Below are 26,098 nucleotides of genomic sequence, written 5' to 3'. Positions count from 1 at the left end.
GCGCAATAATCTCAGTTCACTCTCTTTTAAAGTTAAGAAATTTAAAGATATCCAGGCTTCAGAAAGGCAGGCAGCATGAGAGTCTACTCTAAGTCATTCTTATGCTTCCGAGGTAGATACATTTGGGTGTTGTCTGCATAAAACGTGCCATGTTTTCCAAAAATAAGCCGGGACTTAATAACCCCATTCCATGTATCTTTCACTGTGTAGTACCTGTATATACAGATATGTAGAATATATGTATATATATATATATATATATATATATATATATATATATATATATATATATATATATATATATATATATATATATACATGTATGTGTATGGAGCATTTATTTTCATTTTAAAGGCAGTGCAAATAAATTTCAAAATAAATAAAAATCTGCAACGATCAAGTTAACAAAACTAAATGTTTATTCATAATAAGATTACTGAGTCCCGAGTTCAAATCCTGGGTTATTAGACAAGCGATCACAATCAGTTTGTGATTGTATTGATTTGGTTAACTTTACCCTGCAATGAACACAAACTCCATCCCCCTCCATGTTTGCCTTCTAGCAGTTGAGCGGCTCATGAACAAACAGGTAGAAGTGGATCATGTGAACACTTTCACTGTATATAATGTTTAATAAGCTGGCCTGACCATGTCAGAACAAAATTTTTGTTAGGTTTTTTTTTATATATATATGTAATTCTGTACTTTGATTGTACAGTATATGAATTTGATTGGTTGACTTAAAAACCCTCTTACCTTAAAAGCCCTCTTACCTCTACACTAACTCTTAACCTCCTTGAGAGGTGCAACCTGATGCTTGTTAACTTACTGAGACCTCTGAAGATAACATAAATATCATGAAAATCTTTCAAAGGCTGGTGCCGATATAGTTCATATATTCACCTCCTATGAATCCAGGGTCATATCTGCTAATATTCAGATTAGCAGATAGCTGCATGATGTTTTCAATAGTTGTTTCTTAAAGTATTTGTTCACTCAATTTGTTCCAAATACATGAAAAATGTCTCCTTCTTGTGTTCCACAGAAGAAAGTCATATCAATGTACTGGTCGCAGTTTTCCATGCAGTTACAATGAACGGGGACTGAAGAATTTGATTTTCAAAAAGGGAACTTAGAACTTAAAACTACCATAAAAGCTGCCTATATAACAGTTGTTCTCGCCCTTTTTGACTGTTGACACACTTTTTGCTCAACAGAAAATTTGAAGGCACCCCAATGAAGAATAAAATATTACTATTTCTTCTGTTATGATAACAAAGCTGTTTTAAAACTTTTTTTTTTATTTACGGTGAGAGCTGATATATAAAATTAACTAACCATAAATAATTTTTGGTTATTTGTAGACGTTTCAAGAATGATATGTTCTGCGATAAAAACTATTTGAGGAACAAAATACATTTTAATTTAGATTAGAGTTAGATTTTTGAAATATAGTAATAATAGTTTGTTCATTTAAATGCATTTAAGATACATTAAAGGGTTAGTTCACCCAAAAATGAAAATTCTGTCAGTATTTACTCACCCTCATGTTGTTCCAACCCCGTAAGACCTTCGTTCATCTTCGGAACAAGAATTAAGATATTTTTGATGAAATCTGAGAGCTGGATCACTCCTCCATATGCTTTTAACGGATTGAAACTTGCCAGCCCCGAAAAGTTATTAAAGACATCGTTAAAATAGTCCAAGTGACTACAGTTGCTTAATCTTAAGTTTATCAAGCGACGAGAATACTTTTTGTGCGCAAAAAACAAACAAAAATAACGACTTTATTTCAACTATTCATTTCCTTCTCTTTGGGCCTCTAGTCAGTTAAACTAGTGTAATTGCGTAGAGCTACGTCACACGTAGGCTCACTATAAGCCGGCGCTGGTCATGTGGGTGATGCGTGTGACGTACAACAACAGAAGAACTGCGCTATATCACTAGTGAAATGACTCAAGGACTACAGAGAAGGAAACGAATAGTTGAAATAAAGTCGTTATTAACTTATTTTTTGCAGACAAAAAGTATTCTCTTCGTTTGATAAACTTAAGATTGAGCCACTGTAGTCACTTGGACTATTTTAACGATATCTTTAATAACTTTTAGGGGCTGGCAAGCTTCAATCCCTTAAGAAGCCTAAGGAGGAGTGATCCAGCTCTCAGATTTAATCAAAAATATCATAATTCGTGTTCCGAAGATGAACGGGTCTTACAGGGTTGGAACAACATGGGGGTGAGTAAATACTGACAGAATTTTCATTTTTGGGTGAACTATCCCTTTAAGGCCACCTGGTTGAAAACCACTGCCATACTATCTAAATGGGCTATGTGATATATACCAATATACAGGTATTGATATCAATATCAACAGGGCTTGACATTAACTTTTTTTACTCACCAGCCACTGTGGCTAGTGGTCAAAGTTACTAGCCACTCAGCATTTGCACCGGCCACAATTTTCAACACCATGTGGAAAAACTGCCATATAGATATGTTTTAATATTATCTCATAATTTGGCAGCAGGAATATTAGGCTGTTGTCACTTTAATGCCTGACGCATAGATCCATTATACTGTTACACATGCATTTTCTTTCTCAACTCTGTTTACGTTCACTTAACACATAACTGACAATTTACTTGAATACACACCAAGACCGGTTTACATTATTTTGTATGTATTTGCCTATTTAAGTGCCATACGCAGCGAAAAACAACTCAATTTAGTACTGAAACGCAGAATGATTAAAATTATGCACAATCCCATGCCGAAATTCCAGCCATAAGTTGTATGGACTACTTTTATGGGTCTTTTTTGTTGTTGTCATTTTGGAATATGACGGGCCTCATTCACTTTCATTTTAAAATGCCCAGGATATTTTTCTATTTTTCATTAATTCATCTTTGTTTCACGGAAGAAAAAGTTTGGTTTGGTACAACATGAGGTTGAGGAAATCATGACAGCATTTTTATTTTTAGGTGAACTATTCTTTTAAATAATTATAATAAATTAAATATAATTTTTTTTCTTTTAAATATAATAATAAAATTGGGTCCTGAATATATAGTTAGATCCTTGTCTGGATTCTGCATATTTTTCTTACATGCACACATAAGTATTGGCTGCTGTTTCTTTCCTGCTTTTTTATTCTTGTGTGGCGTGTTTATGTTTCAGCTCTTCAAGACCAAGGACACACTGCTTTCTAGTCTCACATCAGAATGTGCCGTGCCACTTAAAACAGACTATCCTTTCTCTCTTTCTCTCATGCTCTTTTTCCCAGCACTCATTCTCTCTCCTCTCCCGGCTCCTACCTCAGATGGTCAGGGAGGGCCTGTTTTCCGCGATGGTTTATGTGAGGTGATATCATCTAACACGAACCTTCATTGTCGGAGAGCGCGGGTCGGCGATTGTGCCTCGTTGAGACAGCTCCACTGAGGCTTGCAAGATTGTCTGCGTTGCAGGCCTAGTTTAAGGAGCTGGGGGGCTTACAATGAATCATGTTGCTAGATTTCATTCGTGGGTGAGCGTTTGACCCCAAGAAAGAATGTTTTGTGCCACACAAACATGCAGTCCAACACATTCACTCACCTCCACGCTCTAACTCTCTTCTTTATCTCGTTTTTTTTGTTTTTTTGTTCACTCGGCCTGTTTACACTCTGGCACCTGTTCATGTCACAGTTCCCACCTACTTCCAGGACGTGTAACCCATACGTTTCCCCCACACCCTATCTGCCATCTGCACGCTGCCCTGCAGGCCTGACACACTGAGAGGTAATGCATTGTGGCATGTACCCCCCCCCCCCCCCAGCCCCCTCCTCCTCCCTGTTTCAGAGTCACATCCCATTGTGCCTCATCATCGTTTGCTGATATGGGAATGAGATTACAGGGGGTTATGGGTAAGGGGCATTGAGAGATTGAAGCACATTGATGACACCCATTCCTTTTGTCATCTGGAATAAAACCAGCCGTACAGCTGCGTAGAAGGCCTTTTGGACTATTGCACACAGAAAATACAGAACGAGTGAATAGGAAAAACACAAGAAGACGACCGAAATTTCAAAACAATACAAAGAAGTGGAAATTTGAAGCTTTTAGTCTTGTTGTTGAAAACCTGTCCACAATAAAGAAAACAATAAATCTTGTAAAAGTCTAGTTTAAAAACAAATGTGTGTTATTAGAAATGTTGTAATATTGTTAATATTGTCATTAGAAGTATTACATTTATGCTGGCATTTTTTATTCCATTTTCCAGAAAAGTAATGTTTGTATGACTGTAAAAATGTCATGTTGTGTAAACCAAGTAAAAATGAATACATATTTGTCTACATCTTGAATATTTTTTTAATATGTATAATGTAAATACATGTTAAATGCAAATACAAAAGTTAAGGTTACTTATATAATAATTTATTTATTCATAATATTTTTACGTCTTTTAGGGAGTCAAGCCATGCCTTGGATTTTGCAACCGATAAAAAAATTAAAAATATATTTTTTTCAATATTATAATGCAAGATTATGTTAAAGTACTTAGGTTTTTTTTTTCAAGTATTTCATTATTTAAATATTTTTCTTCATTATGATATCAGGACAGTTGCCCCCCTAAAAAATAATAATCTTAGAACAGAAGTTACTTATGCTCATTACAGAAGAGGTGTATTCAAATTTTACTGTATTTTGAATAAATTAATGTTAGGAGAATAAAATTAATTAAAAACATTTGCATCACATTGACCCCATAACGTTTGTTTGCAATCTAATATATAAACATTTTGCATGACTTTGTATCTTTTTTCGTTTTTTGCACACCGAGCCTGTCACAACAGATTTATTTTTTCCTCCCCAGCTTTTGTGTGGGGTGGGTGGGGGTTTCAAAGTGTGTGTTTGGTAACATTGCTCTGTAATAAATTTGTGAATTAGAGCAGCATAATTTGCTGGAGCGGAATTTGCTGTTGAAACAGATGTTTTTTAAATCATTTCACTTTTTCACTCCAGCTGCAGGAATGTGTTGTTTGCTATTGTTCCTAAAAAACAAGATGAATTCCATCTGTGGGAATCTGAGTTGCATTATTGCTACTATTTCTGTCTAATAACGCTCTGTTGTTTACACCGCAAAATATTCTTTCTGAAGAAACAAAGTTCTTGCAAGCCCAGAATGTGTTGTGAATCTGTTGTGTTTATTTGTTTACGTGTGCGTTGTCGCGATGCACTTTGTCTTCCAGTACTGAGAAGGCTGTGTTTCCTCCTTAAATAATCACACCTTCTTTTCTCACCGAGTCAGGAAAGTTTGGCCTTCCACAAAAAAAGTTCTTTGCGTTCCCTCTTTACACGCATGATCTTTGATTTCCGGCAATGTAAGATCAAAATTGCTGCTCGCGCTCGCGCCGCCTTTCATGCACCTCTCTTGCATCGCAGCGTGAAAAAACAAAGAGCGGCGAGACGGAGATGTGCAGGAAATCTTAGCAGGCCTGCCACTCAAAACATCCACCATCGCCAAACAACAGCCTCTGCCTGCCACCACAAATACATTAGAAATCAATTATTTATGGAACGGAGTCAAGAACTCTTTAATCTTCTCCTTTTATCCAATTAAAATGCCTAACCGCTTTAAGCCTTTCACAAGGCTTGTGAGCAACACACTCGGCCTCTTTCTTCTTCCTTCATTCCATCCTTATTATTTCTCTTTTTTTCTGAGGTTGCTTGCATATAAGAAAGAATGGAGGCTTCATAGAGATGGTGAAAACAGAAGAGAAAGTGTATAAAGTGTAAATGAACTCTTCCACTCCTACCCCTTCTGGTTACAAAGGGACTATTTGAAGTTTTAATATGAAGACTCGCCTTCCATTCCCAGAGCAGGAGACACAGGGGAGCGAAGGCTCTTTCATGAGCCCTCTCTGCCCAGTTTTCTTTTCTTTTTTTTTTTTTTTGGGATTCAAAAGCAATTGAGCTTGATAGAGATGTACAAATGGTGCTTTTATTATGCAGGAATCGGGTTGTGAGGGGCTGATAGTAAAAATGTGGTCATTTATAAACTGAAAAATAAACTTTTCTATTAAGCTCTGTCTGAAAGTGACGGATTCACCAGAGATGTTTGCGGCTACAAATGAGTCAAAGAACAATTACCCAAAAATACAATACACAATTTTTTTTCTCTCTCAAATTTTTTGCAGACCCTTTATAGAACCAATTCCTCACACCCCAGTTTTTTCTAAAGCACTAACTAATCTTATGTTGCTGATTAATACTAACTGTGGTAATTGTAAACTCTGAAATTTGTGATAAAGTGTATAGTCTGTTGACTATAACATAACTGATGGTTATTTGTCAGCATATTTAAGCTTGTGGTGACAAATATTCAGGTCATTTAACTTCATTATTTCTTACTTCATCATTTTAGCTGATGTTGTCCCTAAGTACGACCAAATTTTTATTTGTGGTGATTTTAATATCCATGTGTGTTGTCCGTCTGATCTGTTGGGTACTGAGTTTAAACGACTTTTGTCCTCTTTCCAGTTAAATCAACTGGTGGACCGACCCACACATCTTATGGGACACACTCTAGACCTTATTATGTCTTATGGGCTCTCTATCTCCTTTACTGAAATATCTGAGACTGCTATCTCGGATCATTTCCCTGTTATTGTTGAATTTCCAGTCCTGCCTTCAATAGCCAGTAAGTCTAGTGTTTTGCCATGTTATCGTCGTATTCTCACCTCCTCAACGGCTGAAGAATTTACGGATATTTTTATGGACTCTGAATGTTATGTCTTTAGTGAATCTGATTATTCTATATGTTCTGATGGCATGCTTTCATTTTTTAATTCTACCTGTTCTGAAATTTTAGATGTTATTGCCCCTTATAAACACAGAGCTCCTAAGCTAAGAACAGATCCCTGGATAAATGATGCCACCCGCACCGCTAGGCAGCGCTGTAGACAAGCTGAGCGGAGATGGAAGAAGGACAAATTGTATGTGTCCTTGGAAATATTAAGGGGCTGTCTTCTTGATTATCAAGGGGCCGTAAGGGAAGCAAAATCCAAATATTTGTCAAGTGTTATCACTAATAGTGGGCATTGTCCAAGGGTGATGTTTAATACAATTAATTCTGTCGTAAACCCGCCTTCTTGTTCTCTGACGGATGCCTCAGTCTCCACTTGTGAGAATTTTCTTAGCTTTTTTATTAATAAAGTGGAGTCCGTCAGACAACTTACGACTAATAGCTCTGCAACTGACTCAGTTGTTGCGGGAACTCATTCCACTGTGCTTGAAGAGTTTGAGCCAGTCTCATTATCATTCTTTAACGAAGTAGTGCAACAAATGAAAAGTACAAACTGTCCCATGGACTTTATTCCAACTAAATTGCTAAAAGAGGTTCTTAGCACAGTTGGGCCTTTCTTGTTGGTATTTATTAATAAATGTCTTAGCTCAGGATCTGTCCCTGCTGAGTTCAAACATGCTGTGGTTAGGCCTTTTCTCAAAAAACCGAATCTGGATCCCTCAATTCTGTCTAATTTCAGACCAGTTTCTCACTTGCCTTTTCTGTCAAAAGTTTTAGAAAAAGTTGTTTTTTTCCAATTACATTCTTTTTTAGAAAATAACTCTATGTTTGAGAAATTTCAATCAGGATTTAGATCGCGCCATAGTACTGAGTCTGCACTGTTAAAGGTACACAACGATATTGCCCGGTTTGTTGATTCTAAGAGCCCCGTTATTTTAGTGCTTCTCGATCTCACGGCGGCCTTTGATACAGTGGACCATGCAATCCTTCTGTCTCGCCTTAACCACTATGTTGGCATTAAGGGTACTGCTTTTCAGTGGTTTTCGTCTTATTTGACTAATAGAACCTATTCTGTAGTGATTGGGAATTCGTCCTCTTCTACTACTTCTCTTTCCTGCGGGGTGCCACAAGGCTCTATTCTCGGACCAGTTTTATTTTCACTCTATATGCTGCCCCTTGGGTCCATCATAGCCAGGCATAACATAGCTTATCATTGCTATGCTGATGATTTGCAGATTTATTTGCCGATGAGTCCAACAAATAGTGATGCATCTGGGTCACTAATTGATTGCATTGACGACATTAAATTATGGTTAGGAAAAAACTTCCTTAATTTGAATGAAGATAAGACCGAATATATTTTATTTGGCGAGTCTGCAAACGCTGACCCAAATACATTAATTTCAAAACTTAGACCGACTGTGAGAAATCTCGGTGTGACTTTTGACAGTAGCCTTAAATTTGACAAACAAATTGACAGCGTGGTAAAAGCAAGTTTTTTTCAACTACGCCTATTGGCCAAGGTCAAACCATTTTTAAATCGTTCGGATCTTGAGAAAGCTATTCATGCTTTTATTAGCTCAAGACTAGACTATTGTAACGCACTCTACGTGGGAGTTTCACAGTCCTCGCTCAGGCGCCTTCAGCTGGTGCAGAACGCAGCAGCTCGCCTTTTAACTAATACACGCAAACGTGAGCATATAACTCCTATTCTTTCTTCACTCCACTGGCTTCCTGTTTCTTTTAGAGTAGATTTTAAGATTTTATTGTTTGTTTTTAAAGCTCTCAACGGCCTTGCTCCACCTTACGTAACTGAGATGCTAACTTTGCGAGAGTCAAACAGGAATCTTAGATCAACAACTCAACTCTTGTTGGAAGTCCCAAGGACAAGGTACAGACTCTGGGGTGACCGGGCCTTTTCTGTAGCTGGGCCAAAACTTTGGAACAAGCTACCTGCCGACTTACGAATAACCACAGACTTAGGCCGTTTTAAAGCGAAACTTAAGACTTATTTATTTAGACTGGCTTTTATATCGTAGCATTGGTTGAGTCATTCTGTGTTTTCTTTTCTTTTCTTTTTTGTTTTCTTTGTTTTCTTTGTGACATACATTTATTATACATCTTGATTATATATTTTATTTTTATATTTTGCTTTGTATTGTTGTTGTTGTTTTTGGAAAGCACTTTGGTTCACCTTGAGTGTTGTAAAGGGCTGTATAAATAAATGTTGATTGATTGATTCATTAGATCTAAGCTTAGTTTTCAACTTAATTATGGCAAAGTTAAGTATCTGTAAAAGTGTACATTTTATTTAAGATATAGGGTATAAGGATAGTTAGTACACTACTTCGGTAATTGTTTAGAGTGTTAGGTGGTCCGGATTTTCTGTTGAACTGGTCTTTCACCTGACAAAAGTGACCTTATATGCTCCAAAGGCATTTGAGGATTTCTTTTTACATTCTGAGAGTCCAAGGCATTCCCACTCCACTAAGGGGAAAGAGGATTCCTTCACTCAGGCTCTGAGGGTGACCCGCACTCATCCCTTGGCTGTATTTCCCACTCTCTCTTTCTCTCCTCTCTTGTTCTATGCTTGTCTCTCTCACACACTGGTTTGGCTCAGAGGGGCCTGTGATCCAGTGCCACTCTTGTTTCAGCCCATCTGAAGTGATTACCTCTGCCTGGGATTCCTCCCACCCCCACAGGTCCCCTGGGGAGCTGCGGCAGGCAGACGGCTCCACTTTATTTCCTCCGCCTGCTCTGTGCTGTTCCTTAGCAGAACCCTGCTGCAGGTACAGCTCAGCGGGATGGAGGGGGAATTATCTAGAGATCAGCGTCAGTGAAGTAGCTCACATTAGTTTTAGTGACAGTTCAACATGGGGCACGCAACATAGAGCTAAGTGGTAATTATTTATCAAAATGACATTTATTTATTATGCTGCTGTTTCATATACAGGTGTGACAATTCATGCAAACCTTGTGCCAGATCATTTCACATTGCCTTTAATTAAAGTAATGGTCTGTATGGCTACCTACAGAATCAACCATAAAGCACTTTTGTCTTCACACACTTTTTTTAAATGATAAAAAACTAGAATAATAATCTTATACTACTATTCAAATGTTTGGGGTTGGTAGTTTTTTTTTTTTTTTTTAAAGAGTTAAAAAAGCACATAAAAAACTGCAGGCTTTTGATTTAAAATAGTTTTGTGTATTTTGTAATAATATTACACTTTAAAATAACGGTTTTCTTTTTTAATATGTTCAGCAGCAATTACTCCACTCTTCAGTGTCACATGATCCTTCAGAAATCATTCTAATGCTCAAGAAATATTTTTTATTATTATCAGTTGCAAACAGTTGTGTTGCTTAATATTTTTGAAGAAACCGTGCTACATGATTTTCAGGATTTTTTAATGAATAGAAAGAACATTCATTTGAAATATAATTTTTTTGTAACATGCCAGTTAATTTTGATCAATTTAATGTATTCATGAAACAAAAAAAATCATACTGACCCCAAACTTTTGAATGGTAGTGTACATTTAAAGCAAAATAGCTTAATATCAAGGTCAAGGCTTGACAAGGTATGACTTGTTTTAGAGAATATCATTTCCCCCCCATGTTTACAGTAGTAAGAGCTTATTTCAAATGCATTCTCTTAATCTCACAGTTTTGCATCTTGAATAAATGTATCTTATTTAAATTTTTTTTTTTTTTTTTTTTACTGTAAAACAAGATAAAATATTTTTTGCAATGCATCGATCGAACTGAACAGATATCCCCGTGTTAATCGACACACAAGGAGAATTATCTATGATTAAAACTTTGTTGAGAAGAGGTGCTCATATTCAGCTCAGCTTTGATATCTAATCTGAAGAGCGGAAAAGTTCTGTCTGTTTTGTTGATGCCGCCGACAGCTTCAGCAGTGAAAATGGGAGCGTGTCTGATATTTCTCCTGCTCGCTGCTTCGCCTTTTGTCTGTGACAAGCTTGAACTCTGGCTCTCATTGCAGTCAGAGAGTGTATCATTTCTAAAAACAGGCTTAAATGAAGCACAAAAGAAAGAGAAAAGAAAATGAGGAACTACTGAACTAAAGTTAAGTAAATTAATTCATAATATCTCACATTCTCTTTTTTTTTTAGATCGTATCTGTCCTCAGATTTGTAAAAAGGAAAACACCACAAGATATGGCTCTAAAGCGCATTATTTCCTGATACTGCTAATTAAACTGCTAGCGTCATTAATTGGTTTGAAGATATCTTTGCATTGAGTTGGAGACATCTTAAGCTCAATTAAAGATAGCTTCAACTCAATTACAGATATCCAAATGCCGTGTCACACAATATGCAATCAGGATCTTTTTTGGGTGCAATAGCAGATGCCCTATAACACAAAGATTGTGCTCTTTCCACTTCCAAAGTTTCGTTTTATCATAAAAAAGATTGTGTGTGTGTCAATGTGCCAATATGTTGTTTAATCTTATTCTCATTCCAGTGGGGACATTCTATGTGGCTATTAGGGGAAGATTGGTCTGAAGAGAGATGTGATGGATTTTATTAATGTTTAAATTGAATATGAGATATCCCTTCTCTTTACGCATCTGACATCGTCTGAGTGATAAGTTTCATGTGTTTTAGCATGTTGTGATGGGCGAGTTGACAGATGGTGGGTGGTATTTGCGCAAGCGGTGATGCATTGATATCCATTCTCTTCACAAAGAGAAAAAAATCAGCTCAGTCTCTATTAAGTGACTGACCTTATTAAGCGCCTTAGATTTCTACAATTGTAGGGCAACCGATCACTTTGCCCTTTTTAAAGAGGAAAAAAAATCCAAACACTTTAAAGGGGTAAATTCCCTGGAGATGCTATCAACCTAACTTTAGAAATGCTCCTCATATTCTGTTTCTTTTGACATTGAGTCTTTTAATTCTTTTTATCCATAAGACGTGCAATTACTCAGTAGAGTAGATTATGTTATCATTGGTTGTACCACAAAGAAGAGTTGGCTTGAAAGAGGCGACAGACACACTGTTTATTCGAGATTATCTCTGAACCTGAAAGCTGAAGTGTTAGTCTGCTTTAGAGTTGAAACATCTGATCTGATTTAAAAAAATAAAATAAAAGATAGACACAGAAAACTTGTGGTTTGGAGGAGAGCAAAGGGTGAATAACACATGTCTCCACTTGAAATAGCTATTCTTAATTGAAATGTTTTTTAGTTTTTTTTTTAAATGAAAGTGGCAAATGATGTATATTATCCATTTAACCTTTACTTCTACAGTTTTTTTACTTCTAAAGTTACTTCTACATCTCTTTTTTTATCATTTTGTTTAGTTTATATAATTTGCCATCAGCATCCATACAATACTTCCAATACTGTATTTTGCAGGTCGGTGTGCATGCTGTGGGGAGAATGTGGTCGGTGAAGGGACGGGTTGTACCGCCATGGACCAGGTCTTCCACGTGCACTGCTTCATCTGCATGACCTGTGGTTCCAAGCTCAGAGGGAAGCCCTTTTATGCCGTGGAAAAGAAGGCTTACTGCGAACCCTGCTATATAGTGAGTTTGATCTGCTGAACACTCTTTATGCACACGCAGGGTCTCGTACACTAATAGTTGAGTTTAAGTTTTTTAGTCACGCAAAATATCTACTAGGTGCACAACTGGTGCATTCGTACGTTATTTTTACTGTTATTTCCTTCTAATGTTGATGAATGTTTGTGTGAGTTTTATTTGGCATTTTGGCTGCATTAGGTTGGATGGTGCAGATTTGACCGAAAAGTTGTTGTTTTTTTTCATCTGAAACATGACCCGGGCAGGACTCGAACCTGGGGTTCTTGTTGCATAACTGATCCCTATATGTGCAAAGAACTACCCTCTTTGCCACAGCTCTGAAATAAATATTATACTGTATGTATGTATGTATGTATGTATGTATATGTATACACTACGATTCAAAAGTTTGGCGTTGGTAAGATTTATTTAAACATGTTTTTGAACATCTCTTCTGCTCACCAAGGCTGCATACAGTAAAAACTGTAATATTAAGAAATATTATTACCAATTAAAATAGCTGTTTTCTATTTTAAAAATCGTTATATATTCACCAGCCATTACTTCAGTCTTCAGTGTCATTTTATCCTTCAATAATCATTCTAATATGTTGATTTGGTGTTTAAATAACATTTCTTCTTATTATCAGTATTAAAAACAGTTGTGCTGCCTAATATTTGTTGTGGAAACTATGATAGTTATATATATTTTTAGGATACTTTAATGAATAGAAAGTGCAAAAGAACAGCATGTATTTGAAATTTTAAAAATCTTACTGACCCCAAACGTTTAAAAAAGGTTGTGTGTATAAACGTAAAATAATAAATATGCAAATATACATACACTGACACATTGCAACCTCAGCTGTTGATCATACTGTTATTTACTCGTCGCTCTGCATATTTCTACACACATATCTAAGAGGAAATATTTCAGCGGCAATAGTTTGCATGCTCTTTGAAGCTCTAGCTTCCTTGTCTTCATATGAAGCTAGCTTCAGCTCTCATTAGCTCCATGTTCTGAGGACTTGTCTAAGATCTGCCAGGAGCATCTGGCTCTGTGTAAAACCTGGATTTAGGTTCTTTCAGAAATGTTACCCAAACCGTTACTCTTTTCATAATCATTCACCTATTCCTGTCACACTGCTCATTCTTCCCTGATGAGCTGCTTCACACTTGTTAGCTCGGTAGTCAAATCCATAAGAGGCAGAAAGATTAGACCAACAGTGGCCTCGCATGCAAAGGACCAAGCGTCACGTTCAACTTCATCTCATACATCTGATAAGCATTCACACGGGCAAATCACACTTGAGATGTAACACGAGTATTAAAATCACATTAAACTGCCAGATAGGATTACTTTCCTTTGTAGATTGGAAAGCAAATCAGGGCATCCTTTTTCTCCCTCCACCGTCCACCTTCCCTTTTTTTTCTTTTCTGAAATATCTGTTGAAATTCTTTAGGCAAACAGTAAGAGAAACAGAAATTAGGGACAGTTACAGTAATGCATGAAAATTAGCATTTCTCATTGAACTAGAGGTTATGAGTTTCTTATAAAAATCTCTCAAACTTTCTGGGCATGTTTTGCAACATCTGTGCTGGTAGACATGGAAAGTTTTTAGAACCATATTTTGCTTGTCATTGTTACAAAACACTTTTTTTATTCAAGATTTGCAATGCTGATATTTTTGAACTACTCTGTGTGGGTAAACAAAAAGGTATCACATTTAAAGTAGTAACGTATTATTAAATTCATCTAGTTAGCAGTTCTGAGTAGAGGTCTGTAATGGATGGACTAAGCTGGCTATTAGCATTCCCATTCTAATTTTGTACACAGCTAAATTTGCAATGGCCACCAATGGAGGAAGATGCATTTTAGAACAGATGGTGTAGTTGTAGTCAGATTTTGACTCATTCGTTGGGTCCAGAAAGATCCACAAACACATTGTAAATAAATACCATCACAAAGTGCTAAAGTCTATGATGTCAATAACTCTTTCACACCTTTATGACAGCGACATATTTGGAAGACCTGCCAATCAAATTAGTTCACACTCAGCCACCAATAACCTGGTCTGACCTTTCTCAACCATGGCTCTTTATATGTAAGAGAGCAGGCTCTGTAAAACAAATGATATATTGTTATCAAATGATTCTTTTTTTGATTGTGGTGTTTATATAGATAGGATGGACCACATACTGACCCATTTCTAAGTTGATAGAAGCAAAAGTGCAGAAAAGTCCATTTCTGTTTGATCAATCTTAACTGTAAGTATAACATTTTGGATCCCTGAGTCGGCAAGCACTAAAAATAAGTATTAGCCCAACTTACAGAGAAACCAGGCCATTCCTTAAACTGCCTTTTATTTCATCATTGTTTCCTGTTTGTACTTGTGTTATTTCCATTACCACTGGCACGTGTAGCCTATTAACAATTCTGTTGTGGCCGCAGTGTTTCCCTATTTCCCTATTTAAAAAAAAAACACTGTATTACTGAGCCAGCACTTTGTGTGTTCTTCTCTTTTATACAGACAATGCAAATTACAAAAAAAAAAAAACAGAATATTGTTAATATTGGTCAGATTTGTTTACCAAATGAAATGGTCTAAATCCAACTATATTCAAATGTACTTAAAACATTTTTTTTTTTAAGTATTTTAAACACTTGCGTTATATTCACCTCATTTCATTTAAAAAATGATACAACAAATTGGAGATATGCTTCAATGGAATGGCGGGTCAAATTAAAGGTCATCACACGGGCCCTGGTTTAGGCATTTCTGGTCTAAACAGATTCTTTTGAAAAACAGATTTTTCTGATGACTGATGAGTACTGAATAGACTTCACGACAAATGCAGTTGCCAAAGTGTCATGTATATTGATTTATTAGACGGCTATCTGAAAAACTTGATTCAGATTGGTCATTTGTGGCATTCAGCTGTCAAATACTTCTTAATAATGACTGTTGACCAGGGTAACACGGTATGACTGACCGCACAATTTTTATTATTAACCTAATATTTCATATTCCAGGTCTATGAATTCATTTAATTTGAAGTAGCAATGTAATCAGTGGGTTACTGTACAGCCAGTTGATCATTCTCTCAAAATAAACCCATATTGGTTGATCGGGACCCCAGCACAAAGCTTCGGTCTGACTGTATGTTATTCCTTACAGATATTAAATATGGCAATCCATAAATCTAACATGTAACTTTTTTACCTCACACTTGCTTTATTTCAGCCATTTCAGGAAAAAACAGATGTTATCTTTTTTCATATTTTGGCTGGTGACATTTATTTTGACTATATGACAGCCTATGTTGCATCATAGGTAGTTGATGCTGTAGGAAATGCCAAATTCTCCACATTATAACCACTAGTGCTAACAGTGAGGTTTCACTTACTTTCAGAATGGATCAAAGAAATTTCCAGGACTGTCACCAAAGCCAAAACCTTTACCACTCCTACAGCTTTTCAGTAAACCCTTACTAAATCATCTACACTTACCGCTGCAACTGGGGCACGGTGCCAGCTTGGAGTTCAATACAGGGCACAGTTTCACAGCATCATCACTGAATATTCAAGGGAGCAGAGGCAAATGGGAAATAATAAATCTTTAATAATACATTTCAACACGATAGCAGCTGCTGTTTTATAGTTCCAGATATTAAAGGGATAGTTCGTCAAAAAATGCAAACCTCTTTCAAATCTGTATGCATTTTTTCTCCCTGTGGAACAAAAAATGAGATATTTTGAAGAATGTTGAGGTCCAAATGGAACTTTTATTAAATTTACATTTTTCAAAATCTATTTTTTTCTCCCAAAGAAAAAAGAAATGTAATTTTATTATGCCATAAGAGTGAGTCAATGACAGAATACATTTTTTGGGGTGAACTGTCTCTTTAAGGTCACTGGATGCCTGATGCCTGACTGTGTTCTCTCCCTGACTAAAAAGACATAATGCAATGTACTGAGAGAGTTAATATATTTGATTCACTTGCTCGGTTCAGCTGAACTTCAAAATGATAGGAAATGGGCAGCAAAGCAATAGTTAACCTTTGTTCCAAAGAACAACATCACACTATTATGTCTGTCCGTGTACTTCTTCAGCAGATGAATCAGTTGAAGTATCGGTGACTCAGGCCATCTCTTGAATCACCCCCACTACACTGATCAGCTCTCAGAATGATTGTACTTGCTTCCTCTGGAAGTTTTCCAACTTGGATCCATGCGCTAAAGAGAGACGGGATAATTTAAGAACTTTATTTATGCATTTCATCAGCATAAATGTTCTTCTGGCACAAGATCAAAAGGATGGAAGAAATCTGAATTTCTTAATGAAAGTAATTTCTTCTTCTTTTCTCCTCATCCTCAGGGTCATACGCCTCTGTGCGATTAGAGAATGAGCATGAGACTTTGGTCTCTATAGAGACATGGCAGTCCCCCAGTGAGCTGGGGGAAAACTTCAAATGAGGCCAGCGAGTCAGTCTAGGAATCTTTTAAGATAGGAAGAATGCACATTGTACATTATTTATCAGCTTATTTATCTGCAGAGACAGGATCATAGCATTCATATTTTCATTGTTCTTATATAAACATCTCATTTACGGCTCTGTTTGCCACTAGGGAGCAGGATGGGGGAAAAACACCTGTTATGTATCTAATGTCATTTACTTTCTTCCAAAGAAAAGCCTAAATGTATTGAAATCTCCTTGTCATCCTTTTATTAAACTGGTCACGTCTTACTAAACATCAGCATTTTCTTCTTTAAATACCTTTGATGTATGACTGTCAGTGTGTTTAAAGTGTTTTAATACAATTTTCATTTTAACGTGTTGGATCCCGAGGTAAAATTATAATTGATCATCATAATGTTTATTTCTTCATTACAGGATTTCAGCTCTTCGTCATAGCCTTTAAAATTTAGATTCATCTTGACTTCAAAAGTCTTTATACATCAAAAGATATCTTGACCGCATTCAGCAAACTAATTTCAAATCTTAATTTAAGAGGAGCAAATTTCACCACTTATTCTGTATGAAATCTATTACATTTCATTTATAATTATAAAATTATAATTATGAGCATTTATTATGTCAAGTTCCCCTTATGCTTGACTTTTGGTATCTGTCTTTGGGCAGCTACAATTTGTACAGTTATTAACCAAGCATTGTTGGATATACTGTGCGTGTATGTATATATATATATATATATATATATATATATATATATATATATATATTATATATATTATATATATATTTCAGACCCCAAACTTTTGAATGGTAGTATAACTATTTGTACATAGGAAGAAAATATTACAATTTTAAGCTTAAGTGGGGAACAGTATTTTTCAGTTCTGTTTAGTTTGGGAATAAAGGCTATCACACAGTGACATCCAGTAATCTTTCTCTGTGGCATCAAACAGGAAATACAAAGCCATTTGTTAAAATCTCTTATTTTGCATATTCTTTGGAACAGCACTGATAGCGTTAGCATGTTTCCACCTCTAGGCAATAGACAACACAGAACTTTTGAACAGTGCAACTAGATATCATTCATTCCTTTCAGTAATAGACAGGAAGGCTGCCAGCTGGAGATTCTCTGTTATCTGTCATCTGCTTCCTGCTCTCCTGTCGTCTTATCACTCATGTGCTCTCAGCATCACAACTGACCCACAAAGCATAGTGGCAATAATCAGCCTTTGTGCTCTGGCTTTCCCTGGCTACACCCATCACTGACTTATCATTGCTTGTTTGAATGTGGTGCAATACAGATAAACGTATTCACAGCTCAATTAATCCCCCTTTTTGCATGAAGTGGTCTCTAATCCTGTTAATGTGACATCAGTGGCTTGTCTGTTTTCACTTCTTACCCTAATGTGTTGTAAAGCAGCAGCTGTGGTATACATCTGGTACCCGCTCTCGGACCTTTTTCGTTTTCAAACACCTAATGTAATCAAGGCTGCACATGCTCACCGAGTCTCTTACACATACTCCACAATCTCAGTGTTATCTTGCACAGTGGGAACTGATTTTATGCACAGTCAAAAGCACATTATTCACAGTTAGATCACTAATCTTTGCCCAGGATTTACAGTAATTTTTTTAGTCAATTCATGCAAAAAATTTTTTTTTTCAAAGTTTAAAGACCTTTCACAATTGTTCTGCATTGAAACGCAGAGCCACCGAATAATTTTCCTCTTCCTTTAGTCCTTTGTTAATTTGTTCTGTGGGGTTTTGACAGGGATTCTGAGTAGAAAGTTCAGCGCTTGAGGCTTCTCTGTGGAGCTGTGTGATTAGTAGTGTTAGAGACAAATGTTCCTGAAAACTGCTATGGCGTAAAACACCGGAAGGAAAAAGGCACTACTTTGGAGAGAACAGAAGTGTTTCTCAGGCGAATGGGAGAGTTGGTTTCTTGGTGTGGTCTTAGTGTTGTGTTTGTATGCAAATTGACATAAAATAGACCTATCTCAGTGTAAAGCTAGTTAACTTGTGCAGCTCCAGCAGAATGTAGGTGGCAATTAGAATTTAATTCAAAAGAGATGATTGTGTACATGGGTTAATGATTTAAGAAAATTTTCATTTACTTTAAAGCTCTTAAGAATGTAAACGTTGTATTTGTGGTGGTTTCAAATAGTTTTGAAAAAATAAGAAGTTTCAGTTTAATGAAACTTCATTAATGCTTCATGTCAAATGAAGCTTTATGTCAAAAGCATCAACTTTTGTAAATATCAAGTAAAAATATAGCATTTCCTTACACCTTGAATGCATGCCAGTGTACACATCTTAATCATTTTCAATAATAATGTGAAAGTGTATGTGAAATATACACTAATTATAAACACTAATAATGTAATAAGATTTTTAAATGTTTTTGAAAGAAGCCTCAAGGCTGCATTTATTTGATGAAAAACAGTCAAAAGAGTAATATATTAAATGATTGTAATATTACAATTTAAAATAACTGTGACGGCAAAGCTGAATTTTCAGCAGCCATTACTCCAATCGTCAGTGTCACATGATCCTTCAGAAATAATTCTAATATGCTGATTTGGAGCTTAAAAACATGAGTATAAATTTTGAAAACAGTTGTGCTGCTTAATATTTTTGTAGAAACTGTGATAAAAAATTATTTCCAGGATTATTTGATGAATTGAAAGTTCAAAAGAATATAGTATTTATTTGAAATAGAAATCTTTGATACTGTTTTTATTTGATTACTTGTATTAAATTCTGAATATTATTTATTTTGGATTATTTATTTTATAAACTTGAACCAGCAGGTGTCATATCATTGACCCACATTTTCTGTTTAGCTTGGCAGCAGTTATTCATCAGTGGATACAGTTGAGTGTACATTTGTTCGATACATTTTGTGATTTGTTTCAGGTTAGATTGCAGTGATGTAAAACATGCCACCTTGCGATAGTCTGCTGCTGCTTACTCTAAAACAGAACGGGCCCACGGATACCCAATTTGCATTACTCCTTTAGTGATTCGGGTGCTAAAGAAAGGCCTAGCTAGCGTGCAAATACACCTCTATCAGTGGCCAGAATCCATTCTCTGAATTCCCCTTTAAGAACTTTTGTAATGGTGACACAGGTCATACCTTCCCATGGTTTATGAACAGCTGAGGCTAAATGTATGTGTCCTCTCTCTGAGTGAGATGATGCACATTATCATAAATTAAGAGCTTTGTACAGAGCTCTAGTGGGGGAAGTGCAGCTTGTGGCTCTTTCCCCCAGTGCAAGATCAGCTTTGACATGTGTTTACTCCTCTACATAAATATTTAAGAACACACAGAAATTATTTCTGGCTCAAATCTTTTGCTCAACTCTTTGGCCAAGTCCCCCATGAGCCAGTGTCTATGTCACAAACTGATATCCATTTTTTTCTTGGTTCGGCCCAATGCCTTATTTTGGCCTTCTAGCTTCTGTTTTGGATTGATCCACTGTTTCAAGCAACAGTGGGGTAGTAAATAGTCAAGCTACAACTGAATTTATGGAGCTGTAACTACCCTTTAATTCGAAGTGAACCACCATGAGAGGTTAAGTCTAGAGTAAGTCTCAGCTTAATATGAGGGAAAAAAATATGGTTTTAAAAAACTTTATTCCATTTTTAAGAGAACATAGTTGCCTATGCAGTAGAAAAGCAAAAGAAAAAATGAAATCGGTGATACCTGACTAGAGAGAAAGGGCTGTTGTCTTCCCTTTTGCTAAAAGGGTAGGAAAACTTCAACACCCATAATGCATTGGGCATGTTGCCATCCAAGGCCACTCCCAGTATTCTCCTATTGGATAGGCTTGACCAGATTCAAATACTGCCTTGGTTGAGTAGGAAATACTATTTAGCAAACTTATATTCATAAAAGTGTCAACTTTTATTGTTCCAGGATGCAAGAACTCAACGAGTAAATGTTTAACGGAAATTAGTCATTTTTAGTTTCCAGTGAAGGATCTAGAGCATTGTAGGCAGTGGGAAATTGCTGCAAAGTGTCCTAAATATGGAGAGAACACTGCTACGGAAAATCTGAAAAATGTCTGTTTTTAGTCTCTATTTCAAACTGGATGACTATGAACTCAATGTTTTAGGCCAAACTGAGGGGGAAAAAAATAAAAAAGGTCAAAAGTGCGCTGGATGACGCAAAATGCTTTTGCTGACAAATAAATGAGAATTTCTTGTTCCAGGTAACACGGAGAGAGAGTAAACATTGTTCATTTACATACAGACATTGTAACAATACAAAGCAAACATTAAATTAAGTAAAAAAGACATTTCTGAAAGAAGTCTCTTATCACCTCTCATCAATGTGAGTAATGTTTTAAATATTATTACAATTAATTGTATTTTTATGTTTACAACTGAACTTTTGGAGCTGTGACTACCTTCAATTGAAAGTGATCCACTGTGAGAAGTTATAAAGTATGGAGTTTCGGCTTAATTTGAGATTTGATCAGATTTGCCAAATTAAGGTTTAAGAAGATCACTCTTGACCTTATTCACTCAACTAATCCTAAACCATGATGTTAAATACACAACAATATTTTCACAGCCAATAAATTAGTTCTTAATCCAGGATCAGTGGAGGAAATGGCCTCCCTGCTGAGCAACAAGAGGTAAACGCCATTATGTTCCATGTAAGTGGCACACTGCTGATCAGCTCAACAAGACTAATGGCTGAGACTGCTTTCATTTGCCAGATAGCCCGTTTTTTTTTTTTTTTTTTTGGTTTCTTTTTTTAAGCAAGTGAACTGCAGGGCTGAATGGCATTGAGGTTAATTATGTTAGCAAGGTGCTATGTTTGTGGCACCCTGCAGATCTCTTCCCTGTCGAAACTGCTCTCTTCCTGCCAGGCTGCTCATGTTACTACTGTCAGAACACTTAATTGCTTGGAGCACTTAATTAATTGGAGATCATAATTTCTGGTAATCGGGCGTGTTTAACGTGTTCCACCTTCCCCATCTTTCCTCTTGGACTTTTAATGCATGATTATTCAGATCCATACAACTTGTTGGATGGAGGCTGGTTTAGATAAATGTCCAGGTCCCTATGGCCTGCTTCATTACTGCCTGATTTACTGCACACTCTCTCAGAAAATATGGGGAGAAATGCAATCACCATTATGAGATTGTGCATTCTAGAGAGTTTGATTATATTATTTGGGTCAGTGACAAATATGAGTGCCCACAAGACAGGAAAATCTTTTAAAAAGAGAATTTAAAAATGTACTTTGCATTCATATATATATATATTATATGATACTTGATAAATATATTTTATATATTTTCCTTACTCCTTTAATACATGCAAGTGTACACTTTTTAATCATTATTTTCAAAATAGTTTTAAACATATTTTAAAATGTATATTACAAATATTATGAAGTATTCATTTATAAATATTATTTAACCCTCTGGTGCTCTGCTCTTTTTTTTTTCATTGGAATGGTACGAAACTTGGTAAAGGTTTTGGCACTTGCTACATGAACACAAACAAAAATGGACATGATTCGAACAGGTTAAATGGTCCTGAAAAAATAGTCACACTTGTACTCCTCGTGGTCAACAATAACCACATGACGAATTTCATCTAGTGGAAACTTTTGGTACTGCGCCCAAACAAAATCTTACTGAAAGCTATTTTTTTTAGATATCAAGCTCAAATTTGGAACACAACTTGTTCAGTTTTATGACTTTGATTTTCTTGCAGTTTTAGAGTAAAACGTGATTTTGAAAATATGTACTTCATATAAAATTGAAATCATAAAATCATTTTTATAAACGTACAATTTTGTAACTTTTTTTTTCACTTCAGCAATAATCTGCCAAGTGTCATCTTTGAAAAAAGATCAAACTTAAGTCTGTGCTCTAAAGCATTCAAGATTTATGAGTTGGAAATGAATGGCCCTTTCACACCTACCTTGTTTGGTCCGGATTTTCTGACTTTTCAGTTTGGCCGAATCAAAATTACAGTTGTGAAACCTCCCCCTGACCACGGTCCGATTAAAAGAGGTAGTCTCGGTCCGAATCAAACTGAACAAAGGTTTGGTTCGTTTCTAGAGTGAAAGCATTTTCTGTATGGTTCAGACTTTCAGACCATTTACAGGAAGTTCCGGTGGTTCTTGCAGAATTTTTTGCAGTCTTCTCCTCCTTTCCTCTCGGCGACGATAAAATGTTCACACAACGAGGATGTTCATCTGGCGAATTTGAACTAGCCTCGAGTATAGTTGGTGTTGCAGGTAGTAATGCCGTAATAACAACAGTATAGTGGCAACGATATGCGTCTGTTCATTCATTCTTGTCAAAGTTACCCGCCGAATTGACAACACGCTGACGTCAGACGCATGTCCGTTTACAAACCAATCAATGTCAAGATGCAGCCCACATAGATGATGACGACATGACACAAGTTTGTCATGTAAAGCTCTTTAGTGCGCTTGCATAATTGCAATGTGAAACCAAACCAAAACTTACCGAATGTATAAAATGTATCAAAACATGAACTTTGGTTCGGACCTTGGTGCGGACTTTCAGGTGTGAAAAAGGTCTGTGAATAAATGGATTATAAATACAGCGTAAATATAATTTAGTACCCTAAAATCCCCTAAAAATATTAAATATTAAATAAAAAGCATTATCGAACTAAAATATAGTACATTCATTTCATTGAAATAAAATAAAAATAGTTCTGTCATTTTTGACCGACACTCGAAGAGGACCAGAGGGTTAAAACAATGTATGGGGCGTCACACTACATGACATTCTGAATTTTTTTTTTACACTTTACCTTGTTACAAAATGTCGAATTATATTATATTTTAAGAGACTAATTTGCCTTATTGGCCTTGAGACACACACACACAGTGGTCCTAGAAGAAGTTTATTGGTCCTAAGTACAAGAACCTTCAATTTTCCAACAAAGAGACCTGTATGCTAATGTAATGGAGTACATGTGTATAATGGAACACAAGTTCCAGACTGTGCCGAGACATTTTCCCAGGGTGGCCCAATAAGGGTTCATTTTTCCGTGTGCAGCGGAAGCTTCTGGTAATGGATGTCCTCTGTTGCATGATACCCACATCCCGTTGGCCAGACTGTGCCACAGTGCAAGTTTTCACCCACTCAGCTGCGCCAACAGCAATGTCTGTCATTGCTTTGGAGGAAGGTGATGAAACACTAGAGTTTGAAAACAAAGCAACAATTACACGTGCTTACAATGAAGTATAAACATGGTTTATTGACCTCAAGCTTCAGCCACGTCAGTTTTTAGCCGAATTACAAGAGCACTAAAGATCAAAAACAGAATTAATGTGTGAGCTTTCTTTTATACCCCTTAGACTCCCTTGTGTGATTGCAAGTGACATTGCTTCCTACCTTGCCTTCAGCCCAAGCTGATAGATTTAAAGTGTAGGGAACAGGCAGCAACTCACACCAACACCTTTCTGGAGCTGCTCTCACACCGACATGGCTGCCGTACATCTTGAAAGAGTTGGCGTTGCCCACGCTCTCCTATCCCAATGAAGTACAGAGGGTGATGAAGACAGGTGAATCCACCCTGCTTGTTTTCCTTGATGTTGGAAGTACAGAAGCAAAGCATGAGTTCGAGGCTTTCTGCTGAAATATTCATATCTGTCTGTATTAGCATTAGCAAGCTACTAATTGAGTTCTGTGTATTCAGACATGATTAACTGGCTGGCATTCCTCAAAGGAGAGACCCAATTAGATAGCGCTTGCATGAATTGCCTTGCGACTTCCCTCTTTGCGCTGTTGTCCCTGTTTGTGTGTGTGAGTTGTGTGTATCTATTGAGCTGGTTACAGCACTTGATTTTCATTACTTGCATGGTTCTCTTGTAATATAGGTGTAACCAGGCAGAAAATATGACCGTTTGAAGCCTGTTTGGTAGCTTCTTTCTTTCAGTCAAACTTGCATTACTTTCTTTAAGGGAGGACAATCTGTAACCCCAACCTGATGGAGTGTTACTTCAAGTGCTGCCTGCTGTATGTTGGCTATTTTGTAAGATAGATCTGGAGCCATGTGTCCAGAGCGGTCAAATTCTGCTTCCGAGCTGATGTTAAGTCAGGCAGACACCATGAGGAAAGTTTCTGAAGACAAAGCAGGGGAGCATGCAAGGTTCATGGTCAATTTTTACTTGATATATTTATATTTATATTTACTCTGATAAATGGATATGCAAGTATAGTTTTCAAATAAGATTGATTTTTAAATGAATTCCACACAAAAGGATCTTTAAGAAATGTTGAAATATTCTACAGTTGCAGTAAAACCTTCTGAGGTAACTGCCATAGTGAAATGTAATGGCGGGGTGATGTCTTGGGAAAAGACGTTAAGAGTTCTTGGCTCAGTGCCTCTGCATTCATATCCAATCTCCTGTAGCTCTCTTTCCTTTAACTCTCTTTATTTAAATAGCTCAAAAGATAGTTTCCCTGAGCACCTCGCAGTCCCAGGGATACAAAGCAGCAGTTTGGTTCTATACTGGTTTTCAGTCCGCTCAATGCTAAGGACCTTCTGTCGACCCATTACCATTTATTAAGACCAGTTCATGCTAGAGCCTCAAAGCTGTCATCATTCTCTTAAACCATGTATATATGTCTGTACTGTTAATTTAACATTAATTTTAATGTTTACTAAAAACACACAAAAAATTGATACAGGCCAAACCACACTTAACAAGATGTCTCTGTGTTATGTATATTAATCATGAATTTAATAAAAACAAAACGTTTTATTGACAGCTCTAGTAATTTTAGGTACACACAGGCTGTTCAGCTGAAGGAATGTGAGTTCTTTAGTCAATGATTCATCGATTCAGAGCATCCAACTGACCTTTGACCTCTCAGCAACAGTCAGAAATGTCTTGGTTTTCTTTCTTTTTGATGATCTTGATCCTCACAATCCTCTGAGGGATTTAGATTGGGCGTCTGTATATCATTATATTGTAGAGAGTTTCTCTAATGTGAAGTTGTCATATGTACATAAATACGTAATTGTGGTGCTGACAGACTTTAAAAAAGTTTTATGTGAAATACTTATATTATATATTTATGATGACTCGGGGCATTGCTCAAGAATTAAGTATAAAAGCCCTTTTTGGTTTTAAAACTATTTAGATTTCAGAAGCTATTTAGATGATATTTATAAGGTAAAGGCAGTTGGCTGAGTGACATTGAAGGGTATACAGGTGTTTTAATATTCTGTGCAAAACAAATGTCACCAAACTAACTGAGAATCATGTAAAATTA

General features: G+C 36.4%; 1 protein-coding gene and 1 long non-coding RNA gene across 5 annotated transcripts in view; one reads left to right on the top strand and one right to left on the bottom strand.

Annotated features, from left to right (window-relative positions):
• LOC143706663 (uncharacterized) overlaps positions 1-26,098 on the bottom strand; it is a 98,611-nt gene that overhangs the window by 25,004 nt on the left and 47,509 nt on the right. The window lies entirely within an intron of this gene.
• lpp (LIM domain containing preferred translocation partner in lipoma) overlaps positions 1-26,098 on the top strand; it is a 258,449-nt gene that overhangs the window by 223,894 nt on the left and 8,457 nt on the right. For all 4 annotated transcript variants that reach the window (XM_077198833.1, XM_077198834.1, XM_077198836.1 and 1 more), the window contains one exon: positions 12,170-12,339. In XM_077198833.1, the coding sequence (XP_077054948.1) occupies positions 12,170-12,339 (170 nt within the window). The remainder of the gene's footprint in view (positions 1-12,169; positions 12,340-26,098) is intronic.

The sequence above is a fragment of the Siphateles boraxobius genome, unplaced genomic scaffold, assembly GCF_051911475.1.
Source record: "Siphateles boraxobius isolate OS27281-9 unplaced genomic scaffold, OSU_SipBor_1 41, whole genome shotgun sequence".
In the NCBI taxonomy this organism is placed as follows: Eukaryota; Metazoa; Chordata; class Actinopteri; order Cypriniformes; family Leuciscidae; genus Siphateles; species Siphateles boraxobius.
This window is presented reverse-complemented; position numbering and strand designations above follow the sequence as displayed.